Below are 26,654 nucleotides of genomic sequence, written 5' to 3'. Positions count from 1 at the left end.
AAGTCCACGAGGGGAAACCCTGCTTTTGGAAAACATAACGGGATTGTTGCCAATTTTTTTTTTTCATTCCAAGAATGTATCGAATTCATCGATTAATTGAACTTTGTCTTTTAATGTCAGTTCTCGTCTCTGTCGTTAGGGGGAGGGCGCCATTACCTCGTGCGTGGTGCTGTCATAATTGAAAAGTGCATCCCCTAAAAATAAGGTTTTATTTTTTAAAAACTGATCGTGACTCATCGCCAGTTGCACTCTTTTACTTACCTGTGGCTTTCCTTGAGACACCCTTTGTGTACACCGCGTGTGATCAACCGAATACCGACAGGTTGGTCATCGTGGGGTGGCTGGTTTAAATGCGATAATTAGAGCTAATTACGAGCAGTTGGGACCTTGTGTACACCGAATACAATGGACCGCAACAATTAGGGTGGTGTATTATCGAGGGGCCGGTTTACACAGGGTAATTAAAGTTAATTAATAGCAGTTGGGACTGTGTAAGCCGGCCGATATACAGAATACGCAGTATCCGGAGTACAGGGAATTATTAATAAAGGATTTGTTAAAGAAATGTTAGGGACTATATTTTGTGGCCGGAATTGACAGAGCGCCGGAGTACTCAGAGGCCGGTTTGGACAAATTATACTGTATATATATATTATATATATATACAGTGATCCCCCGTTATAATACCACCCCCGCATATCGCCAAAAAAGTTCAAAGTCCTGTTTTCCTCGTTATGTAAAACTCCATTATAACGCCATCCCCCGCATACCGCCATCCGCCAACCTATTTATAGGTACGATTTGGTCAATTAGCATTATAATCACCCCCGCTAATTATTGCCAATCAATGGCAGGAAAATTTCAGTGAGCAGGCTTAACCAATTATCTGCCGTTAGTCTTCCAGGTATCAAACTTTGGAGCAGATAATAAGTTACTGTTACATAAACGACAATCATCTGAGTTCAAATATGCAGTATTGTTTTTTAAATCTGAGTATGGCAGATCTAATAGCACATTGATGTAGTAGATAAAATTTGTTTGATTTCTTAAGACAGCTGTACACCCCCCACCCACCCACCCACCCCCCGATATAATGCCACCCCCATTACAATGCCAAAATTGCAGAGGTACAAATGTTGGCGTTATAACGGGGGATCACTGTATATATTAAGAGAGGAATTTCAATTGTATTCAATTGGTTTTGGTTGCACATTTTAAAATGTTAGATGGGCAGGACACTGACGGCGATACTTTGGAGTAATTGATTTACTATTTGTTTTGTATAGTGTCTTTGGGAGCACTAGGTGATATAAAAGGAGCTCATGATACACTCAAAGAAGTCCCGGGTCTGCTGAAGAAAAAAAACAATCAAATAGAGGCTTATGTCTCCAGGAGGGTAAGCATCCCCACATTTTATAAAGTGCATTTGATTGCATGTATCCATATGTCTAGTGCATTATTTCAAATCATGCTCTTTTTTATGAATTTGTTGAAACTTATGATATCTTTAATATTTCTTTTAAATTGCCAAATTAGAGACCATAGAAAAACTTTTGCAAAGGTAATTTCACTTTGGGGCTAACTGGCATAAGTGACTGTTTCCCTTATATAATGTATACAGGCTTTGTGGGAATGATATAGCTCATTAACAGTATCTTCACTATTTTTAGGTCACCTGAATAAACTAAACTAAATTGGTCTGTATCCGGCGTGCATCATGCAATTAACAACAGGGATCGAAATTAACTTTTTTCACTACTAGCAAATTTTAGCTAGTGGATTATTTTCCAACTAGCAAAACTGAGCTTTTACTAGCATTTTTCAATCAATTGCTGTTTTACAGGAATTTAAGAAAACAAGCATGTACATGTATCTATATCAAAATATAGGGAAATCTTTTAAAATCTTCTTTAAAGTGCAATAATGAAAATAATATTGAAAATTCTTTCATTTAAAATTTAATGAATTATCAGACAACATACATGTATCATTGGTGCATGATGAGTGTCATAGGGTACACTTGTGCAGCGAACTCGCTGTCCAGAGATCTACCACCTATTTACAACATCATGTGGTTTGAAATCTTAAAGACTGTTTGCGCCAATTCAAACTATATGTTCAAAACTTTTGGAAAATTTCATCTAAAAAAATTCTAGTTGGAAAAAACACCGCGAACTCTAAGTGTTTGACTATAGACTACCGAAGGACACCGCGTGAAGCAGTGACACTAACACTTTCATGTGTTGTTCATGTAAACACGGACAAGATCAACATGCTTGCTATTTAAATCAGACGTCGCTGAGACGCCTGAAGTGTGCATGAAATAGGCCATCTTCGACATCACTGACTGAGATGACCTTGGCCTTAGTTATTTATTCGAACCACGTTTACTTTTTCAATACTTGTACAGTGTATATTCATTCTGTAAAGCGTTTCTACGCACAAGACAAAATTATTGTAAACTTCAAAGTGCAGCCAATAAACCAAGGAAGTCCAGAAAAAATATCGTTGGGGTTTTTTTCACTCGCAAAAAGTTGCTATCACTTGTGATTTTTCACTCGCAATTTCAATTTTTAACTCGCATTTAGCGAGTATTTCCCCTTAATTCCGTTGCCTGTAACAATTGAACATTTCTAACTTTTTCTTGATAACTACCATTCCAATTCTTTTCAAGTTTGGTATGAAGCATCTTTGAGACAAGGGGGACATAAATTTCAATTTTCAAAAATCTCCTTCTTTACAACTACTAAGAAAAACTAAATGCATAGTGATGTAGAGCAGGCAGACCTCTACTAAAATTGTATATTTCATCATCCCCGGGGTAGAGGTTCTGACGAGGAGGTAGTCCTTTACCAAAATTGATTTTTGTAATTTTGATGATCCTAGGGGAAGGGGTTTTTGTGGTGGGGTCAAAATAGTCATTTATTGAATGTGTGAACAATAGAACCTTTTTAACTTCTTGATAACCACCATTCCATTTCCTTTCAAATTTGGTATGAAGCATCTTTGGGACAAGGAGGACATGAATTGTAAATTTGAGGACTCCTGCACACCTGGAACTTTAGGGACGGGGGAAAAACTGCCAAAAATTGACAATTTAAAAAAATAAAAATCTATTTCTATATAACCGCACATGTGTAAGAAAAACTAACTGCATAGTGATGTAGAGCAGTAAGGCCTCTACCAATATTGTAAATTTCATGATCCCTGGGGTAGGGGTTCTGACCCCAGGGTGGATCCAAAGTTGGTATATAGTGTTTATGTGTAAAATACTTAAATAACATCTTCTTTAGATATTTAGAAAGAGCAGGTAGTCCTTTACAAATATTGTAATTTTGATGATCCCAGGGGTAGAGGTTTTGGTATCAGGATGGGTCCAGGGGTAGAGGTTTTGGTATCAGGATGGGTCCAGGGGTAGAGGTTTTGGTATCAGGATGGGGCCAAAATGGTCAGTTATTAGATGTTTGTTCAATATCTTTAGAACTCTTTCCTTAACAAACACCAAACTTGGTATATTGGTAAGGAGTAGATGAAGCCTATTGATTTTGGATTCACATGATCAAGGGTCAAACTGGACATAGTAATTGATATATTGTCTCCTACATGTATATATTTTGAGAATCATTTGCTAAAGGCTGAAAAAAAACAATGTGAGTCACAGGGCCCCATTTCATGCATGAATTCAAGTTGGAGACTAAAGACCTTAACCATATCACTGAAATTGGCATTTTCTTTTTTATATTTTAAAATAAAAATCAAGGTGAAAGGAATTAAGTCTAGCCTGCAACTTTTATTGAGGTATAATGATGCAGCTCGTATGACTTTTGGCCTTCAACTTTATATCAAATATACCCCAATATTGATGAACCAGACAGGGGGAATTAGTCCCATTAGGACAGGTCTAGTTTATTGATTTCTGACATGTTTGTCATTTTGTTTGTCATTTTGACAGGCAGAGAAAATGAAGAAAGCAGCCCCGAGTCAGGAGTACTGTCGTCTGCTGTGTCTGGAGCTCATCTTCCTGTGGCACGCCCTGCCTACCTGTACTCCTGAGGAACTGCAGCCATACCTTACTGGTAAATCTCGAAAATCTCAGTCATAAATACTGGTACTCGTGTCCCCAACCATATCTTACCGGTAAAGCTTGAAAATCTCGGTCATAAATACTGGTACTCATGTCAACAACCATATCTTAAAAGTTCGAAAATCTCAGTCATAAATACTGGTACTCGTGTCCCCAACCACATCTTACTGGTAAATCTCGAAAATCTCAGTCATAAATACTGGTACTCGTGTCCCCAACCACATCTTACTGGTAAATCTCGAAAATCTCAGTCATAAATACTGGTACTCGTGTCACCAACCACATCTTACTGGTAAAGCTCGAAAATCTCAGTTATAAATACTGGTACTCGTGTCCCCAACCACATCTTACCGGTAAATCTCGAAAATCTCAGTCATAAATACTGGTACTCGTGTCCCCAACCACATCTTACCGGTAAATCTCGAAAATCTCATTCATAAATACTGGTACTCGTGTCCCCAACCACATCTTACCGGTAAATCTCGAAAATCTCAGTCATAAATACTGGTACTCGTGTCCCCAACCATATCTTACCGGTAAAGCTCGAAAATCTCGGTCATAAATACTGGTACTCGTGTCCCCAACCATATCTTACCGGTAAAGCTCGAAAATCTCAGTCATAAATACTGGTACTCGTGTCCCCAACCATATCTTACTGGTAAATCTCAGTCATAAATACTGGTGCTCATGTTAACAGCCACATCTTACCGGTAAATCTCGAAAATCTCAATTATAGATACTGGTACTCGCTTCATTGGGAGTGTAAATTTTATCTCTACTGGTAAATCTAAATGAACTCACCATGGATGGGAGGCATATTACACTACTGTTTTTCATCAGGGATGTAAGCCACATCTCAGTTATGAAATTTGTTAATCTTGATAATGAAAACTCTTATCGACGAAAATTCTTATCAACAAAATTTTCTACCAACAAGAATATAAGCCGCATTTCATTGTTAAAGTTTGATGATCTCCATCAAAAAATCTCATTTCACCAAAAATGTGTACAAATCGTATCTCTCTGGTAAAGTTTGATAATCTTGATCATGAAAATTCTATCATAAAGAATGCAAGTCACCTCACTTCTGATGTAATAAGTTTTGCATAAAGTTAATGTTGTTAAGAACTTCAACCGAGACTTGCTATTGTTAGATAGCTGTTGAGCTGTTGATATCAAAAGGATGAATGCTGTGTACAATCAAAACTGCCTTAGTGACCTACTGTATTGATTAAGTAATGTGACTATAAATAACACACCACCACCCCCCACCCCCACCCCCGCATAATCCTACCACATCCATCATGTTTCAATTATGATGCAGTCTCAGTCTTTGGATTTTTTGTGAGGATTACTTTTTTAGTCTCTTGATTTTTCCATGAATGGGATTGTGATTAGAAAGTCAAATTTGTAAAATTGCACAATGTTTTTCTAGTTATACGGTTACCCAGTAATTTCCACAGTACATGTGTTCATCAATATTAGCAAGTTGTCCATAGACATATGTTGATATTAATGGACATATGTTGATATTAATGGACATATGTTGATTTTAATGGAACATTGATTAAGTTACATTTTAAATTGTTTATTTGTTATAATGGTGATTTGAACAATAAATTGTTGGGTAGCTGATCACATTTTTTAAACATGATAAGATTACAAGGACAGAAAATTAGACTACAGTTCTTTTATGCTTTATTTTTCAGTTTGTGACATGCAGACAGACCCTAAAGTCTCTCATGTCAAATGTTTGGTAGAGGGTGCTGTGTATAAAGAGCTCGGAGAAGAAGAAATGGCTATACAGGTATGTGTGTGTGTAAATGGAGGGTAAGAATTTCGAACTGTTTCTTTATCTTAGAAAGGCAATGTCTTACGGTTCAACAACTACTGTTCCAGAAATGTGTTCAACCCCAAATTAAACAATAAGCAAATGCTCAAAAAATAGTGCATGCAGAGCAAATGCTATGCAAATATGCAAATGCTGTACTGTAACAAATCTACAAATTCTTTGCAAATAAGACAATGCTGTACAAATAAGAAAATGCTGTACAAATAAAACAATGCTTAGCATACAATGAGTGAACAGTGTGGGAATGCTGAACAAAATGCTATGTTGCATCAAAAGTAGCCTTGTCAGTAGCAAATAACTCGATAACAAACTTTTGAAAGTCATTATATACATATACGTGTGTGTATTTCATTATTATTATTATTTTGATACGCCCTGAAACTGATGTTTTATTTTAATCTAGCATATTTATGGTATCTTGTGTTTTCATGTTTTATGTGTACAATCAGGATAGGTACAGCTACGGACTGTTTACATGTGATAACGCCTTTTATATCATTGCTTTTTAATGTTTTATTTATTTTCTATGTATTATGTGTATAACATTCTGTAGTAAGGTATATCTGCACTGTAAAGCACCTTTGAGTGTACATAGTGTATGAAAAGGGTGCTATATAAATATGGTATTATTATTATTATATACATATGCTATATTACTCAAAGTATAAAAAAAGTTCACAAACAATATTCCATCTTTCTGTTAAGAAGGTAATTTCTGTTTCCTCGCTCCATGATATTTTCTCAATTTAACAAAAATATATGTTTTAATTTCTGTCGTCTTGATATTTAGCACATCTTTTAATAAAGCACAATGCTCCTTAACAAGACAGGAATTAGGTCATTCAAGCGTATACAGATACAGTCCGGGACTTTCGAGATACGGATCTACTCTGACTTTTATCGCACGTTGAACGTAATTTGTAGGGCATGTCACTTCCGGATTACAATAACAACTAAGTAAACAAGCATGGAATTCTTCAATTGATATCAAATTCCTGCATTCAAATGCTATCTTTGAAAGAAAGGAATCACTACAACAATTTTATAGGAAAATGGCTTTGATTAAATTATGTGAGTTGGTGAGGGAAATAAATCTTTGGAGTATCTTGAGGATATCGGTAAAACTTCACGTCTTGCATCCAATGATATTCGTCTAAATGCACGTTTATCCTTCCATCCAATTTACACCCAGGTACTAAGTACTAATAGTGACTTGGATCGTCATCATAGGACTGCGCATAGCTCTTTACGGACTGTCTGCTAGCGAAACACCATTTGTATTGATGTCAACTTTGCCCTACAATTGGTCACGTGACCGGGGTGTATAAATGTCAAATATAATCGGTCATTCCGGCACATCCCGAAAGTTCCTTATTGTATGTAATTAAACTAAGATGATTTTTTTTAACAAATGTCTTTTTTAATTCAAAGTTGTGATTGGTAGTCCTTTTTTGTTCAAATTTGAGTACATTTTTCCCACCATTTCCTTGGTAAAGCATCTCAACAAGTCTTCTTGTTAGAAGATACACTACTTATCAGTGTCCTTGTTACCATGTAGCTATTTCCTTTTGTTAATCTAGTGTTTAGAAGAGGCCATTGCTCGACAGCAGGGTATGAAGGAGGACCACCATGTCTCAGCTTTTGCCAGCTTTGAACTTGCTTCCATACACATGAGAAAACCAGAGGTAATCCATAAACCATTTATTCTGAGAACACAAATTCATCTTCAAAACAGTGGTGCATATTTAGATACTAATTTCAGATGTTAATTTTATGTTTGTGTATATGTTTTAATGCAGGACCCCAAAGGAAACTAGCTATATGCTAATTTGTGTTATCCTGGATAAATAAAGGCTTTATTATTATTATGTAAAAGAGTTCTCAAACATTATTTTCTCAATTTCATAGTTTACATGCTGCAGCTCCATGCCATTAATTGTTTGTGTTTTTTGTAGTATTCAGAGGGAAAATATTTTAATGAAATTGTGTTTGGATTTCAGACTGCTGGAAAAGCAAAGCAACTTCTACAACAGATCAAAGTAAGTTACAACTATTATGTTCTAGACATTCTCCATAAATTTTATTCTATTGCTTCATGTTCATGTACTTTAGTTATGATATTTCAGTGTAAATCCAGTAAATTTCAGTGTAAATATTTCAGTGTAAACCAACACCCCCAACACCCCCACTTTTTGTCCGAAAATTTTGTTTAAAAAGGGTAAAAATCACATATTTTAAGGGTGGACCCCCCCCCCCCCCCCCCCTTTGCAAAAACAAAAATTAATGGTAGAACCCCCCCCCCCTCCCATTTCAAAAATTCCTGGATCTGCCCCTGTATTTCTACATCTTTTGATCTCTATAGCTCACCTGAGCAGATTGCTCAAGTGAATTTTTCCGGTAAAAAAATTTCCTTCACCTGTCGTCGTTAACTATTCACATAATTAACTTCTCAGAAACTGCCAGATCAATTTCAACCAAACTTGCCACAATGTGTCATAGGGTGAAAGTAATTCATGATTTTGAATGGCCACACCCATCCTCTAAGGGGAAATAACAATGCCAAATATTAGAATTTAGCTTAGATTTGAAGAACAAGAAATTTTTAGTAGCCCTTGGCACTAGTGATACTTTTAACTGATACTCAGGTGACCAATTAGGCCTCTGGGCCTCTTGTTTATTTATGGAGTTAATTTGACTCTGGTGAGCACTGTGGTTTATTGGCCTCTTGATATTGTATACAATTTGTAAGTCAAATGAGGAATTCTTTTTAACTGTAGAGAATTATGTAACTTTGACGTTGATGGTTATATGACATTTTAGGACAATTATAAAGACTATGATTTTGAGAATCGACTAACAGTGAGAGTGAATAATGCCTTGAAAGTTCTGAAAAGTAGTGCTAACGTTGGATGAATAGACAGCTAAGTCCTACAACCATGCAACTCGCATCCCCACCACTCCAAGAACAGTCACTATCACGAGACCCAAACAGGAAGACATTGTACAAAGACAGCGAATTATAAGGAAATTGTTCCAGGAATTTAATCACTTGTCCAACTTTGTGTTAATATTAGATTATCTTACTGTGTAGGAATAATGATGGAAAAAGTATGATGGAACCCTCTTGATGTGGTTATGGTTAAATATGATTTTATGGTTTATTGTGTTTTTTCAATGTAAATTTACCTCATTATTATGATGTCTCAAGGTGCAAATCCCATTCTATTATGATGTCAAAATCCTGTCCCTTTTTTATTTTCCCATTTGTAATTTGCTGTGTTCAGAGGTATGAAGCGATTTTGATAACCTATTGTTTAGCCAGCACTTCAAACTTCCATTAAAAACAATGCACTGAGACACAAACTACCTGGAACATGTGGTTAGAATTACATATTATTGGGTATTCTTAATAATTGAAGAGTTGTTCTTGTTTTTTAGTTAGGTGTCAATTTCATGAGATTACAAAGTGCTAAACATTTTATTTTTATGAATTCAACAGAAAATATGTATACCTACATATGTACATGAAAGAGTATACATGTTGCGTTCAGTGCAACCTGTTTTTTTTTTTTTTCGGTTTTTTTTTTATTTTTCTTTTAATGAAAACTAATACATTATATACTAATTGTCCATTGTGATGATCTGCTTATTGTTATGAAATAAATGTGAAAATAAAACATCACATTAAGAGGGTTCTGCTGTAGTTGTGTTGTGAAATGATTGCCTTTTTTTTTTCTCTCACCAAAGCATTCTTGTGTAGTGAGTTGTTTTTGTAGATGAATAGTGTGCCAAACTAACATACCTGTACATTTTTTATGGAATTTTATATGTATCATGATTTTCCCTATGGACCACACCTATTGTCAGATAAGGGATATACGGAGGTATGACAATGCCCATCATGTGTGAATGCTCGTAAGTAGTAGTGGCACTGAATGTGAATCAACAAAATAAAGCAAATGTTATTATCATGCTGTTTGCTGAATACAGCAGAGTACACAAATTGATAAAAAAAAAAAAAAAAATACCAAATTTTTAACGGTTATAAATTTATAATGTCTATCTTAAAACTGAGCTTAAGGTAGATGGCTTCGCAAAAATTAAAAAAATTTATTCAATGGCTCATTAAAGCATCTCATATGAAATACGATTTCACCATCGAAAGAGTGAAACAAGCTCTCAAATTATTTATATGAATTTTTTTGTGATTAGTTCTAAGTAAAAATCACCAAGAAACATATCAATTAGAAAATAGATATGTTTAAAAGAAAAATATTTTTCAGAAAAGAAATAACACTGATTGACTTAGTGTTTTAGGATTTATGACCCTTGGGGGGGTCATGCTTTTTGCAAGATTTCACTATTAATAGTAGTTTATTTTTGTGTGCTGAATCCCCTCCCCCCAACCCCCCACCCCCACTCCCTTCTTTTTTGTTTCATGTTTTGGGGGTTTCTTTTTGGCTTTTTTCGCTTTGCTTGATTGATCTTTTTGGGAGAGGGGGGGGGGGGGGGGGGCAGTTTTCCAGTAGATTTGGAATTTCAGTATACAAATTGAATTCATTAAAGATACATTTTTGTCATTTGAATCTTACATGTATGACTTTTTGAACACATAAATTGACATGTTTTCCACAATTCATTCCACCAAGGTTGACATTGATAATGAAGTGGGAAAAAAGAAGTTACTTTGTATGTATATTTCATGACATAAAGAACAATGATAGTTGTTTATTGGAGTATGTGTGTTTTGAATTGTTGATGGTATCCTTGGTTAGTTTTCCAATGATGGAGATCTGCCAAAATGTATCAATAATTTTTTCTAACATTCCATAGAATATTCAAAATAGTACTGGTAGCTGAGAAAGAAGTAAATATGAGAAAATATTGATTCAATGATTTTATTTTGTTGTCTAGAAAGACATCATTTACTACTATTTCTTTTTCTGAACCTACTTTTTTCATTTCTGTTGTGGAAGTGTAGACATTTTTACATACTATGCAAATTGAAATCTGACAACATTTTTCAATGTTTATGCAGATTATTCAAATTCTTTCCATCCGAGTACCAAAATTTTTTAAATATATAAAAGCACCGCAAAAATATTTGAAAGGGACTATGTACATAGCAGTAGAAGAAGAAGTGAAGTCATTTCAGTTTTCTCTTGTTAAATGGCCTTATATTTGCAATTTCATTTTACATTACAAACAAAACATAAACTTCTAAAAGGCAGATAAAACAGATTCTAGAGATTTCATATTTTCTGATAAGTGAACAATATTCTAGGGAATATTTTAGAAAAGTGTACGTGCTTTTCACACAAAAAATGCTCTTGGTAGTTGTTATCCATTTCAGCATGGAACCCATAATTTCTCTTGAATTTTAAAAGTACATGAACTTCAATAAAAGTTTATCACTAGAATATTTTTTACAGACTTAGAGAAACATTAGAGTGTAAACTTTATCAACATTTTGAGTGCATATAGATCACAACTGATGCAAAAGAGATAACAATGTATTGTGAAAAGTTTTATATTTGTGAAATTCAACCCTTTATTTTTTTTTTTATTGTACATTTTTAATGGAGGAACTATTATGCTAATTGTAACGAGACTAAATCAAAAATGGGTAAATTTTAAATTACATAATGCAGAAAGGTCACACTCAAAGCCTATTTCTGGCTCATTGAGGATCACAGACCCCCATTTCTCTATGATTTTGTAATTCTTAACACACACACCCTCCCTACCCACTCCACATGTCTCTATGATTTTGTAATCTTGTTCATATGAAGAAAATATTTTCCTACTGAGGAGCAAACATCCTAAAAGTACTGACAAAGCATATAAAACCATGATTAACAAGTAAAGCTTCCTGTACTATTTAGATAACTTTATAGAGAGAGCTTGTAGAACTACCATTTCTGGATAAACCTTAACTACAATGACAATGTTTGATTTGTATTAACATAATATTTTTTACTCTTATCCTAGCTGTGATAGTAATATTTTCTGTGCACTTCATCACACATTTTACTTAATAAATGTTTTAATTCCCTATTACATATTTCTTAGTCAGACATTCTTTGTCATTTATCTATATTCTAATGAGTCGGATGCTAGTTTGATTAATGTGATTGTTTAGATGTGAGATGTAGCAGATATGTGTATTTATTGACTCTCTTTAGATCAATGTCTGAAATGTATGTTATGATAAAATACTCTTGAATTGAAATTCATGTTTTCTTGTTTTCTTCTGGGGTTTGGAATTTTTAAATATGTTACAAACCAACTATTCTTGCACAGCTTGAATCAGTTAATGAGGTCATTCATCTGGACCATATAAATTATTTCCACTGGTGTGAACTGCTGGACATTTTGAAATATAGATGGCTTTGGAATAAATCTTGTAGGAATTTTTCCCCCATCAATGTCTCGTGTAAGAATCCGTTTGTTCCCCCCTCAATGTCTCGTGTAAGAATCCGTTTGTACCCCCCTCAATGTCTCGTGTAAGAATCCGTTTGAATAAAAATGAGTACGACACGGTGAAGTTTTCCTGTTTTATGTCATTTCCATAAGGCCACACCAATTTGTAAAATAGTTCTTCGGATTTTCAAACAAAAAAAGTGAGGCGGGAGGGCGAAATTATTTTACAAATATTATTTTTAATTTTGGAGATAAAAATTATGAGGCGAGCGAATACAAGAAATATAAATATTTTTAATTGAATTAAGTGTGATTTTAAAAAGCGGGCGCCTAAAAATAAAGATCTAGAATCATCAGATATCATTTGTTTACCACATAAACTTAATATTTTTCAACTTTGTTGATATAGTTTACAATAAATAAGAAGTATTTCAGGTTTCAAAGACTTATTTTCTTTATACCTAATACATGTACTTTGCAACATTAACTGATAAGGTCTTTTTGAAGCATTTTATTTAAGTTTCATTTCTACAAACTTTCGATTCAGAGATATGCATATTGCTAGGGACACATCCAGTTTTGACATTCATTGCAAATGCAATATCCATTGCATCGCTTTGAGCATTTTCTTGAATTTTGATATGACATCACCAAACCTTTTGTGAATTTGTCGTTAACTGTCGGTCCGGTTTAAAATAGTCATCGATCAGTACCCCTTGCTTGTTGTAAGAGGCGAATAAATGGGGCGGTCCTTCAGATAGGACTACAAAAACTGAGATCCTTGTCACAGCAGGTTTGGCACGATAAAGATCCCTCAGTGCCATAAGCGCTGAGCATAGGCCTAAATTTTGCAGCCCTTCACCGGCAATGGTAACGTCTTCATGTGAGTGAAATATTCTCAAGAGAGACTTCAGTCAATATATAGGCTAATCAAACAATCAATCATATGCTATCAATGCTCTCTAAATAGTGGCATCGAATAGCGCTTCAAAAGTTTCATCGGCTTCCAGTTCGATTCCAGCATAAGGAACAACTTCCAATCCAGTGTTATGAAGTATCGTACATATTAAGATAGACATAATGAATAACTTAACCGTATTACACTGTTAGGAAATTTCTCGAGAGCCCGCACTTCTGTCATTTGTCAGCATATACATCAAGGTTATTTGTTCGCTTGTTGTAAAAATTAAAAAAATATTTACGGATATCTTTGAACACGCGGGCGGATATTATTTTTTGATAATATTATAATTTGGATTTGTTACAAATAGAAGCGGCGAATCCGACGAACTAGATTACAAATTGGCATGGCCTAATGCATGTAATTTATTGGAAGTCGCACTATGCAAGTATTAGTTATGTTTCGTTAATATGCTGCCTATTTATTTCAATGACTGATGTACATGTATTCATCTGTCATTATATGTTGCGGATTATCAGCACTCAACCCAATAAAGAAGATCAACTCCATTGTACAAAAAATTTGTATTAATGCATATGCAACATTTGGGTTGTAGCCGAAAAAGTATGAAGATGATATAGTTATTCTCTGTACCAACATGAGATGATATAGTTATTCTCTATTAACATGAAGATGATATAGTTATTCTCTGTACCAACATGAGCTGATATAGTTATTCTCTGTACCAACATAAGATGATATAGTTATTCTCTGTACCAACATGAGATGATATAGTTATTCTCTATCAACATGAGATGATATAGTTATTCTCTGTACCAACATGAGATGATATAGTTATTCTCTACCAACATGAGATGATATAGTTATTCTCTGTACCAACATGAGATGATATAGTTATTCTCTACCAACATGAGATGATATAGTTATTCTCTGTACCAACATGAAGATGATATAGTTATTCTCTGTACCAACATGAGCCCTAGAGAGACGTGAGGGTTCAAGGATACTATATTGCAGACGTGATAAAATTAAAGGCCAAACTAACACACATATGTCCAAGGCCTGAATACGATGCCTGACGCAATCTAATTAAAATTAGATCTTTGATCCGCTCATGCAATCGCTACGAGCGGATCAAAGATCTAATTTTAATTAGATTGAGCCTGACGATATTGCCATCTTGCAAAGTTATCATATATGACTGTTTTCAAGGACCAAATACGATATCGACAATAGAATGACGATATAGGGTAGATATCGGCATCGGAAAGAAGTTGAAGTTTACCATATAAAGCATTATTTTCAAGGGTTATATATAGTGATATTTTAGGGTTAGACGGTGTACTGATGGGGACCAGTTTACCCTAACCGATGGTGTCACGTTTATGGGGACCAACATACTAAAAGTTATCCATTATATGGTACCAGTCAATAAACTTTTTAATCATTCTATTCACAACATAGGAAGGGATACCTCTACAAGTGACACGCGTGCTATTGATAGTCAACAAGATTACACACATGATCGTTTTAGTTAGCAAGATCATATGATTCGATATCGACAAGGTGGTGGATCTATAAACGATCATGATTCGTTATCGATAAGGTGGAGGATCTAAACGATCATGATTCGATATCGACAAGGTGGGGGATCTAAAAGATCATGAATCGATATCGACAAGGTGGGGGATCTAAACGATCATGATTCGACATCGACAAGGTGGGGGATATAAACGATCATGATTCGATATCTTTAAACGATTATGATTCGATATCAACAAGGTGGAGGACCTAAACGATTATGATTCGATATCGATAAGATGGATGATCTAAACGATCATGATTCGATATCGACAAGGTGGAGGATCTAAACGATCATGATTCGACATCGATGATTTCGACAAAAAATAATATATCGAACATGATCGATATAGTCAACAAGATCGTGATTCGATACGATGTTATCTCGACAGGATGGAGGATCTCAACAGTCATGATTTGATGTCGTCAAGAAGGATTTACTAAAACTAAAAGTGTCATGCACGATTCAAGACCTGAACATTCTAAATAAGATATCAATCCTGAATATTCTAAATCAGATATTGATCCTGAACATTCTAAATCAGATATTGATCTCGAACATTCTAAATCAGATATTAATGCGATATCGTCGGTCGACAAGACCGGAAACCTGAACAATCACGATTCTCTATCAATACGATATCGACTATACGAACCCTTTTCAGTCTTAGTGCAATATCCAGTATTGTTGAAATAGAATATTGCCGATATCGTATCTACATCGTGTATTGGACATAATTTAACTTACCCATGCAAGTAAAACTACTAATAAAACTAGAATAATCAATATTGATAGTACATATGCATATTCAAACATATCGATTGAGGGATGCATAATGGTGTGGTGTAGTGTTTGTGTGTCTATTCGTCCATCAGCTCTTTGCGAGGATAACTGATGACTAATAAAGCTATGATAATCAAAACTCAATCTAATTAAAATCAGACCTTCCCTTCTCCAGTGTAACGGTTAGAGAAGGTCTGATTTTAATTAGATTGATCAAAACTGGTACACATGTTTTCTGTGGCGAGAGGAAGGTATCTGTTATTTCCCAAGGTCAAATGTTAAAGTCATACTGCCATGGGTAATAATGAAGGAAAACAATGCTAATAAGGCAATGTTCACCAAACTTCGTGATTCCCACGGTGTTGGTGTCAAGTGGGTTTTTATAATATACTGTTGTTTCTGAAATTATAATTTGAGTGAATTATTGTTGCACAGTCTTCTTAATATTTCATCAATATTCGAGAAAGTGCTGAAAGGACACTGTTGGAGCCAATTTTGATCCAAACAATAGATTATTTTATGCTAACCTTTCCTTTGATTACAACTGCATTTCTGACTATACTGGATGGGTGTATTTTGTAACACAAGCATTGTTCATTTTTGTATGCTTACTTTATAATCAGCAATGAGTATTCTTCCAGCATTTGGAAATTCACATGCCTTAGTTGTGGCATTAAAGCACTGGGTTATCATAAACTGGCAGAAAGTCTTCTGAATATCTGTTTGATTAATTTTACGCATTATTTTGATAAAAATGATTCTCGACCCATGGGACCGGAATATAGGGGATCTGCTATGTTGCTCATTTCATTTCAATTATTTTGGGTACATATAATGGGCAACGTCAGAGACATGATGGAAATTGTGATGGGGTGAGGCTCTCTGAAAGGGCATAATACAAACAAAAACGATTATGTTCTTTATTGAAATATCATTATTTAAAATTGATTGCTCATCCAGTGGTATTGGCTCCCTCATCATTGAGACAGATATTTGTATCACTGTACCACAGACAATCATCACCAGTAGCGTCAGTAGCAGAATTTACAGGGTCGTCTGTGTTGTTCAAGCCATTTGCGTTGGCAGTACACGTCGCCTGATCTCGTCCATTCGTGTTGCACCAAGCACATGCGACAGGGTTTCTCCGAGATGGACAGAGGCTGCTAACAGGTGCTTGAGTGACAGCCACTACTGCGCTACCTGAGGAGGCTGCTGCACTACTACTGCTGCTTCCACCAAAGATACCGCTAAAAAATCCACCACTACTAGAACTTGCAACTTGGGCCAAAGCTAAAAAAGATTGAAACCTAAACTTGTGTTGTACTTTAAAAAAAAAAAAAATAAAACATTTAAAATATATACCAAATCTAAACAAACATGATGAAATTCATTATACATTTTTATGAAGATCTTTTGATTGTCTTACCAACTGTTCCGAGAACTACTGCAAAAGGAAAAAATCCACTTTGTGTAAAGGTGTACCACCAGCCTCCACTTCCTCCATAAGCACCTAGTCCCCCACCTAGTCCACCCAACCCACCTCCAAGCCCACCCAGTCCCCCAGAACCAAAACCTCCAGCTAGACTTCCACTACCACCTAAACCACCGCCAAATCCACCCAATCCTCCACCACCCAAACCACCACCCCCTAGCCCACCACCGCCAAATCCGCCAATACCCCCACCACCCCCTAACCCACCACCCCCAAGACCCCCACCACCCAAACCACCACTGCCAAATCCTCCACCACCACCTAACCCACCACCACCAAGACCCCCACCACCCCCTAACCCACCACCGCCGCCAAATCCGCCCAATCCCCCACCACCGCCAAGACCCCCACCACCCCCTAATCCACCACCGCCAAATCCGCCCAATCCCCCACCACCGCCAAGACCCCCACCACCCCCTAATCCACCACCGCCAAATCCGCCCAATCCCCCACCACCGCCTAACCCACCACCGCCAAGACCCCCACCACCAGTACCAATGCCACCTAACCCTCCACCCCCACCAAATCCACCCAGTCCTCCAAGTCCCCCATCCCCAACTCCTAAGCCCCCACCTAATCCTCCTCCAGGACCAACTATTCCTCCTAAACCTCCATCGATGCCACCAAACCCACCCCCAACCCCACCTAATCCCCCACCATTTATGCCAATGGAAGGTACAACTGGAGAAACTGCGAATGTGGTAGGTTGAACACTGACTACTGATGTTCCACCTACTCCTGGTGTCGTAGGAAGTACTGGATCCGGGCCTACAAAGCTTCCAGCTGGTAGTCCTGTGTTTACACCAATAGGTCCTCCGAGTCCTCCAACACCTCCTCCTACTGGGTCAGGGCCCACAAAACTGCCAATCGGTAGGCCTGTACCACCAACACCAACAGTCCCTCCTCCACCAGTTGCGATTCCACCAAAACCACCATTGCCTCCTGCAGTTAGAGGATCAGGTCCAACGAAAGCTCCTCCTGTCCCCAAACCTCCACCAGGTCCTCCACCTAAAATTGTTACACCACCAGGTCCTCCAATTCCAGCGCCACCTCCAACTCCCAATCCTCCATCTGCTACAAATACACCTCCTCCAGTGCCTCCACCTCCAAATCCACTAGGACCTTCACTGATAAAAGGTCCCCCAAAGCCGCCTCCGCCAACAACTGTACCTCCACCACCAGCACCTCCTAATCCTCCAAGTCCACCAAGACCGCCAATCCCTCCATCAACAAAAGTTATTCCCCCTGTACCTCCTAATCCGGTAGGTCCTCCACCACCAGCACCCCCTAATCCTCCAAGTCCACCAAACCCTCCATCAACAAAAGTTCCTCCTGTACCTCCTAATCCGGCAGCCCCACCACCTACGAAAGGTACGCCTCCTGTTGCTCCCCCTAAACCACCGGCCCCTCCGTCAATTAATGTAACTCCCCCACCTGTGCCTCCAAATCCCCCAGCACCACCTCCAAATCCATCGCCAGCCCCGAGTCCGCCTGTACCAAATCCTCCTCCGCCTGTCAAAGGAAGTCCTGTTCCAACAGTTCCTCCGAATGTACTTATACTCGGAATTCCTCCGCCAGCTAATATAGCGCCATCTAAACCGCTGGCTCCAGATGAAAGCCCATTTGAAAATCCATTAATGGTATTACCAAAATTAGAAAATCCAGAATTTAAAGATGAAAGTCCTTGGTTTAAAAGTGTAGGTGAGAGTGGCACTTGTGAGAAACATGGCAAAAAGGTGCCACTTAAAGTAAAAGTCCACAAAGACAGGAGGATCTGCAATAAAAATATCTCGTCTCGAATTTCAATCAATCACATTGTAAAGTACAAAAAGGTCAACAAATATTTTTTTTAAAAATCACAATCAATATTTTAAAGCATCTATTCTGCGAAACAACACACTGTGGCCTTCTATTGGTAAAGCCGTTAAGTAAATGATTTACAGAACTTGTTATGTATGGAGCGCCAAATTAACATAAACTCAAATAATTGAAGATATCTTCAATTATTTGAAGATATCAATTCATTTGATGCCCGCAACAATTTAAATAAAGATCTCTTCAAATAATTAATGATATCTTCAATTCTGAATTATTAAATGGATTTATGATATCATTAATTCTTCAGCTGAATTGATGTGCGCTTTAATTGAATTAATGATCTCTTCAAATGAATTAATTAATGATATCAACAATTGAATTGATGCGCGCTACAATTCAATTGAAGAGAGCAATAATTGATTTTTAATGTGTGCATTAATTCAATTATTGCTATCTTCAATTGAATTAATGATATCTTTATTTCATTTGAAGAGAGCAATAATTATTTTAGAGAGAGCAACTGTATAATTAAAGACATTTTTCAATTCAACATATCCACAATTGAATTAATTCCTTATACAAAAGCATTGTAAATAATTAAAGATATCTTCAATTGAATTAAAGAGATCATCAAATTATTTATACTGAGGTCTAAATTAATTATTGCGAGCAATATTTGTACGAAACTGATGCTCTCATCAATTGAATTGAAGAGAGCAATAATTGATTTAATGCGCGCATCAAATCTATTATCACTCTCATTAATTCAGTTGATGCGCGCATTAATTCCTTTGATGAAAGCAATAATTTAATTGAAGCGCGCATCAATTCATTTGATGAGAGCAATAATTGATTTAATACGCGCATTAATCCAGTTAAAGAGAGCAATAATTGAATTGATGATATCTTCAAATAATTGAAGATATCTTCAATTATTTGAGTTTATGTTAATTTGGCGCTCCATATTTATGGAACGAATTTATTGACTAACCCGGGTTGAACTGGTTGTAATAAATATGACAACGCCAGGAATTGCAAACTTAAGTTTTCTTTTGTTAAATACTAGTAGTAGTATTTTGTTTGTTGGATGTAAACATCCTCATGTTTTGTTTGTTGGATGTAAACATCCTCGTGTTTTGTTTGTTGGATGTAAATATCCTCATGTTTTGTTTGTTGGATGTAAACATCCTCGAGTTTTGTTTGTTGGATGTAAACATCCTCGTGTTTTGTTTGTTGGATGTAAACATCCTAAGTGAGTGTTCTTTATTTTGCCAACGCCCACCGTGACACGTGGCTTATATTCCCGAAGGTCACATCCAAATGACCTAAGAGCTGCGTGCTTGGCGAAGAAATAGTTAACGCCTAGCTTAATATATCAGGTCTTGGTGTGGCGCGAAATAGAGAATCGAAACCAGGAGCTCCCAGTTGTGAAATGTATGGAGCGCCAAATTAACATAAACTCAAATAATTGAAGATATCTTCAATTATTTGAAGATATCATCAATTCAATTATTGCTCTCTTTAACTGAATTAATGCGCGCATTAAATCAATTATTGCTCTCATCAAATGAATTAATGCGCGCTTCAATTCAATTATTGCTCTCATCAATTGAATTAATGCTCTCATCAATTGAATTAATGAGAGCAATAATTGATTTAATGCGCACATTAATTCAATATATTGCTCTCTTCAATTCAATTGATGAGAGCATCAATTGAATTAATGAGAGCAATAATAGATTTGATGCGCGCATTAATTCAATTATTGCTCTCTTCAATTCAATTGATGAGAGTATTAATTTCGTAGAAATATTGCTCGCAATATTTGATTTAGAGCTCGGTATAAATAATTTGATGATCTCTTTAATTCAATTGAAGATATCTTTAATTATTTACAATGCTTTTGTATAAGGAATTAATGCGCGCATCAATTCTTTTAAAGAGAGCAACAATCCAATTAAAGAAATCATTAATTCAATTGTGGATATGTTGAATTGAAGATATCTTTAATTATTTAGTTGCTCTCTCTAAAAGAATTATTGCTCTCTTCAAATGAATTAAAGATATCATTAATTCAATTGAAGAGAGCAATAATTGAATTAATGCGCGCATTAAATCCATCATTGCTCTCATCATATGAATTAATGCGCGCATCAATTCAATTATTGCTCTCATCAATTGATTTAATGCGCGCATTATATCAATTATTCCTCTCTTTAATTGAATTGTAGCGCGCATCAATTCAATTGTTGATATCATTGATTCATTTGAAGAGATCATTAATTCAATTAAAGCGCGCATCAATTCAGCAGAAGAATTAATGCTATCATCAATTCATTTAATGCGCGCAATAATTCAGAATTGAAGATATCATTAATTATTTGAAGAGATCTTTAATTCAATTGTTGCGCGCATCAAATGAATTAATGATATCTTCAAATAATTGAAGATATCTTCAATTATTTGAGTTTATGTTAATTTGGCACTCCATAGAAATGAGCTTCCTAACCACCTGGCTACGGAGAAAATCATAATCATCGACTCCACAACAGCGGCTTGTTAGGGGGGACCGGTATACTAACATAATCATCGGCTCCACAACAGCGGCTTGTTAGGGAGGACCAGTGTACTAACTGAAAACGGTATTTCTATATACATAATCTTGTGTCTGAAATCAGGGGCGTATCCAGGGTGGTTAGGGGGCGTAAATTTATGAGGTATGGGGTCTGGGGCTGCCTTTAGGCACCCAGTGGGTCCATAGCTAAGTACTGGTGGGGGCCAGGGGTGAAGCCCCTAGATTTTACAGATTTTATAGGGCTTGAAATATGTCTCCTCTGTTACATGTAATGTAGTTATTTTTACTATTTTCTGTCAACTTTGATAAGGTGAAATTAATAAAATGACGCAAATTTTAAGGGTGTTTGGAAAAAATGTAAGTTCTCTCAATAAAAGTACTTCAATAAATCAAAAGATTTTGTCATTTATTTCTCCGAGAGTGGAAGAAATTATTGCCTCTTTTATGGTTTACATTTTTCTAAACAAGAGACCACGATTTTGAAAATTTATGGGGGGGGGGGGGGGGGGACGCCTACGTCCCCTTAAATCCGCCACTGGAAATGACACTCATACAACAATGAATATAATTATCTACATGTAATACATGTGCAACCAAACTAACGATAGATGTCCATGCTAGTTTTCTAGAAGGAAATATTTGATAATTCAGACTTTATGAAATAAAAGATACAAAGATATGCACCTGCTGTAACAATACCAAACGCTTTGTTATTATATTGTAACTACCGGTACCAATGTATACACTCATTCAGCATTTAAAAATCAAACATTTTTAATACCTAGGGGCTGATCGCCGAAAATACTAAACTTATTTCCGGTTAGTAGTGTATCAAACTCCTTAAGTTATGTGTATGAATAATCCTCATACATTCATTTAGAGGGAAGTCCTACTCTAAGATATAAAAAAAATGTGTTTGTGAAACTCTGTTGCTCCCGTATGTCAACAAATTAATTCTGGTACCCAAAAGAAAGGTCTTATTACGCGCAATAATTGAATTGATGATATCTTCAAATCATTAAAGATTGGGTAAACTGCGTGCGAGTTACGCATCCGAGGGTTTGGTACTCTAATTCATAGTAAAATGTAAATTTCAATTAAGGAACACAATTTGCGATAAAATTCCTCGAAAAGCTTTAAGTGCTATACATAAAATTTCTAATAGCCATATTGCAATGCCAATCAAAATCCGCGTGCTACAAGTTCACTTGTAGGTCAAAATTTCTGTAGGTGGATTTGGGGTAAGGTCCGGAACTCTTAGAATTATATATGTGTGTGTAGCAATGCCAAAAACCGCAAGCAGGCGGTACTTTAATTCCATCATCACAACTTAGTCCTCATTATTGAGGAGTGCAATTATACTCTTAAAACAAAAGGGAGGAGCAGGTAAATCGAACTGTCATTGGATAAAACGAGTCACGTGATTGCCGGCTTGAAAATTACGACAGGTTTGGAAGAAATCATAAATCGTTTGTTGTATAGTCAAAATTAAAGTTATTAAGTAAATATTAATCTTCTCAAGAACCGCTGGTCCTTGGATTTTGACCTAATTTTAAGAAAAGATTGTTTGAACTGTTTAATTCATACCATAAATTTGTTTTGTCTTGTGACATTTGTATCCAGGTTATATCAAGACCCTATGGGTCTAAGTTGGGGCTACGATATGGGGTCAAATTTTTAATAGGAATAAAGATTTCAAAAAAAATCTTTTTTAAAAAACACAATAGCTGAACAACAGTAATGCCGAGATGTAAACGATGCGGTCTATGGGACTTTCTTTTAGAAGGTTTTAAAAAATACAGTAATTCATCACAAACGAAAGATATATTTTTAAGATTGGTAATTCGTGCATTCCGTTGCAATATTCAGTAATATTGTTATATATATTCTATGATTTGTAATTAATTTTCAACAATCTTATGCTTTATAACCAATAATCTTGAGGTTTATATTTTATAAAGTAAATATGTTATTTTCTCTGTAAAGGTAATTTTCATTGGTTTGAAACTATCGAAGGCGCGCATTCTTCAGACAGTGCTGTGGGAGGGACACGTGTACATGTAACGAGGGAGGGACACGTGTACATGTAACGAGGGAGGGACACGTGTACAGGTAACGAGGGAGGGACACGTGTACAGGTAACGAGGGAGGGACACGTGTACAGGTAACGAGGGAGGGACACGTGTACAGGTAACGAGGGAGGGACACGTGTACAGGTAACGAGGGAGGGACACGTGTACAGGTAACGAGGGAGGGACACGTGTACAGGTAACGAGGGAGGGACACGTGTACAGGTAACGAGGGAGGGACACGTGTACAGGTAACGAGGGAGGGACACGTGTACAGGTAACGAGGGAGGGACACGTGTACAGGTAACGAGGGAGGGACACGTGTACAGGTAACGAGGGAGGGACACGTGTACAGGTAACGAGGGAGGGACACGTGTACAGGTAACGAGGGAGGGACACGTGTACAGGTAACGAGGGACGGACACGTGTACAGGTAACGAGGGAGGGACACGTGTACAGGTAACGAGGGACGGACACGTGTACAGGTAACGAGGGACGAACACGTGTATAGGTAACGAGGGAGAAACATGTGTACAGGTTACGAGGGAGGGACACGTGTACAGGTTACGAGGAGGGGTATTGAAGTAATTATTGAACAAGATTGTGCTTCATGCATGTAACATATGGGCGAACTTGCTCTCCTAGTTACAAGATGCAATTTATTGAAATCACAATTTTATTGAATACAAGTACAAAGCATATTATTCATAGATTCTGTGGTTTAGATATTTTAAACTGGCACGTAAACAGAAACTTTTATTTTGAAGAAGGATTTATAACAAGTAAATGCTATTGAAAAGTCTAGGTAAGCTTGATATAAAATTTCATCTAAAAATGGCACTTGCAGCTCTCTATCTTGATCATTTCAACATGGACCTCCAACAATTCTTATTCAATTTTAAATTCTAGAATATAGCAATGTTAATTTCATAAGTTTCAAAACAACGTTTGAGACTTTATTAGAAGATTTTAAGATAAAATAGAAATTTTAGACGTAATTATCACGTTAACTCACAAAAATGACACAGCTGATATATAGAGAAATGCATTTACATGTATTTTGATTTTTTTTTCATTAGGATTCGTAAATTAATCAATTTCACTTTTTTGTATTGTACATTATGCAGATTTAATTATGCTAACCTTAACAATTCAAGTGTCTATCCATATTTCAAACAGATAAGTGTTGAATTTCAGATTCTAATATAGATAAGGACAAAGCCATTGCTATTCGACTCATTAATAAAAACAGACCACCACCTCCATTTTCTCCCGATGTTGTAAACTGTGTCGCTCTGATCATGAAACTTGCCCCTTCGGATACAGGGCAAAGTTGTGAGGACTAAAATGTGAAAGCGATAGGGTGATGCTAATATCCCTGTAAGCTTATTCCATTAACCAAAAGAAATAGGTATGAATTTTGGATTATGTATCTTTTATTTCGATTACGTTAAAATGCGCATTCACAATACTACACTGATGCACACAAATTAAGAATTTTAACCGTTTGTACATGAGATTGACATGCGCTGCAGGAAGTTCTTCATTTTTTAACATAAGAAACATAGACCCCCCCCCCCAACCCCCGTATAAAAACATAGGTGTATATAAAAAATTTCACAAAAAGTTTTACTATTTTACCTATTTTATGTATGCCGAGAAGATTCTAACCTAGTTTTAAAACTACAGGCACGCATTCATTAAATTTAAATGAATGTGTAAAAAGTTGCAAAGAAGAGCTCGAAAGCAAAGGCAATATTTGTTTCAATCCTATGCCTTCGCGTTTTCGCCCCCGTTAATACTTCACTTTAGCTCTCTACGTGATGTAGCGAAAGAGCGATTGATTTAATCGGAACACTACAGTAAACCGTCATGGATATCAATAGTTGTAAATTTTTCGAAATATTTTCCAATTTTTTAATTATTAGCTATGCAATAAATTTTTAGTTTGGAAAATTAAATTGAATTCGTTTTCTCTCTACTTTTTACGAAGAAATACAAACTGCTAGTACATAATCTTTCATTTCATTTTATTCAGGTATAAAATATCACAGAATGTCATGATTGTAAATTTAAAATAGGAAATTGAAACCTGGCATAATCTATAGCACTATGCAGTTATAACAGTTAAAGAATAAGTGACTGTATGAATAACATGACAAATGACGATATAATAACCTAAGGATAACCCATAAAAGAAAAATATAAATAGTTATGAATCAGGACAATATTTTTCTTTAGAAATTCGAATATTTAGAATTTAAAAAAGGGGGGTTCTAAATTTTCGAAATGAAACTTTTGGATTAAATTTCAAATATTTCAATTGAATCATTTCTTAATGTTAGTGTATAATTATAATAATCATTTTTGATGCAATATAGATGAGCTTGATTTAAAAAAAAAAAAAGATTGAAGTGAACAAAATTAACGAGAATATCAAAAAGATTATGAATCATTCTTTAAAAATTATGAAACCTGAAATAATGAAGTTTTTTTTTATCGGGTATATTTCAACCACAATTTTAATTTGAATGTCAATGTTTTAAATACAAGGCTTTGATGTGCAAACTATACCTGTCGATGTAATGCAATCCTCATGTCTGTGTATTGAATGGGCTCACACACCACACTGAACAGCGGGTAGAAACCAGACTGACATATATAACTGAAATTATCGAGGGTTGCATTCAGGTGTGCCACTTCCCCCTATGCTATGTAAGTTATTGCTATTTTCGTCCAGATGGTCAGTGAGAGAAATTTTGACCTTTTAGCTCTCTCTCTCTCTCTCTCTCTCTCTCAACCTGTGATTCCTTTTTGATAGGGATTTGGATGCTACATGTATATTCTCTTTACCTTTTCGTACAAGTTTTTTAAAGAATGAAAAACTCATATTGATGGCGAAGTTAATTGCTTTGCCCTAAATCCACAACAGTGAGGGTTGGTCGTGTAACTACCAATATAACGCAATACCTGTCATTGGACAATAAAACGGGGGTTGTGGGGTTGGTTCCACCCCTCCCACCCCTTCCCTCCTGTCCCGCCCATTTTCTCACC

General features: G+C 36.1%; 2 protein-coding genes across 2 annotated transcripts in view; one reads left to right on the top strand and one right to left on the bottom strand.

Annotated features, from left to right (window-relative positions):
* The window catches only part of LOC125646648 (tetratricopeptide repeat protein 39C-like), a 37,253-nt gene extending 25,085 nt beyond the window's left edge, over nt 1-12,168 (top strand). Inside the window, exons 10-15 of the mRNA XM_048873116.2 lie at nt 1,287-1,396; nt 3,953-4,076; nt 5,794-5,891; nt 7,517-7,621; nt 7,937-7,975; nt 8,757-12,168. Coding sequence (XP_048729073.2) covers nt 1,287-1,396; nt 3,953-4,076; nt 5,794-5,891; nt 7,517-7,621; nt 7,937-7,975; nt 8,757-8,849 — 569 coding nt within the window. The 3' untranslated portion in view covers nt 8,850-12,168. The remainder of the gene's footprint in view (nt 1-1,286; nt 1,397-3,952; nt 4,077-5,793; nt 5,892-7,516; nt 7,622-7,936; nt 7,976-8,756) is intronic.
* Nucleotides 12,169-16,188: 4,020 nt separating this feature from the next.
* On the bottom strand, nt 16,189-24,866 carry LOC125647103 (uncharacterized). The gene is made up of 2 exons (XM_048873793.2): nt 24,855-24,866; nt 16,189-18,912 (listed from the first exon to the last, which is right to left on the bottom strand). Exons 1-2 carry the CDS (start codon nt 24,864-24,866, stop codon nt 17,047-17,049), a joined length of 1,878 nt encoding a protein of 625 aa, XP_048729750.2. The 3' UTR covers nt 16,189-17,046.
* Nucleotides 24,867-26,654: the final 1,788 nt, after the last annotated feature.

The sequence above is a fragment of the Ostrea edulis genome, chromosome 6 (genome assembly GCF_947568905.1).
Source record: "Ostrea edulis chromosome 6, xbOstEdul1.1, whole genome shotgun sequence".
Taxonomy (NCBI): domain Eukaryota; kingdom Metazoa; phylum Mollusca; class Bivalvia; order Ostreida; family Ostreidae; genus Ostrea; species Ostrea edulis.
Note: the sequence above shows the minus strand (reverse complement) of the source record. Positions and strands in the feature narration are given on the sequence as shown.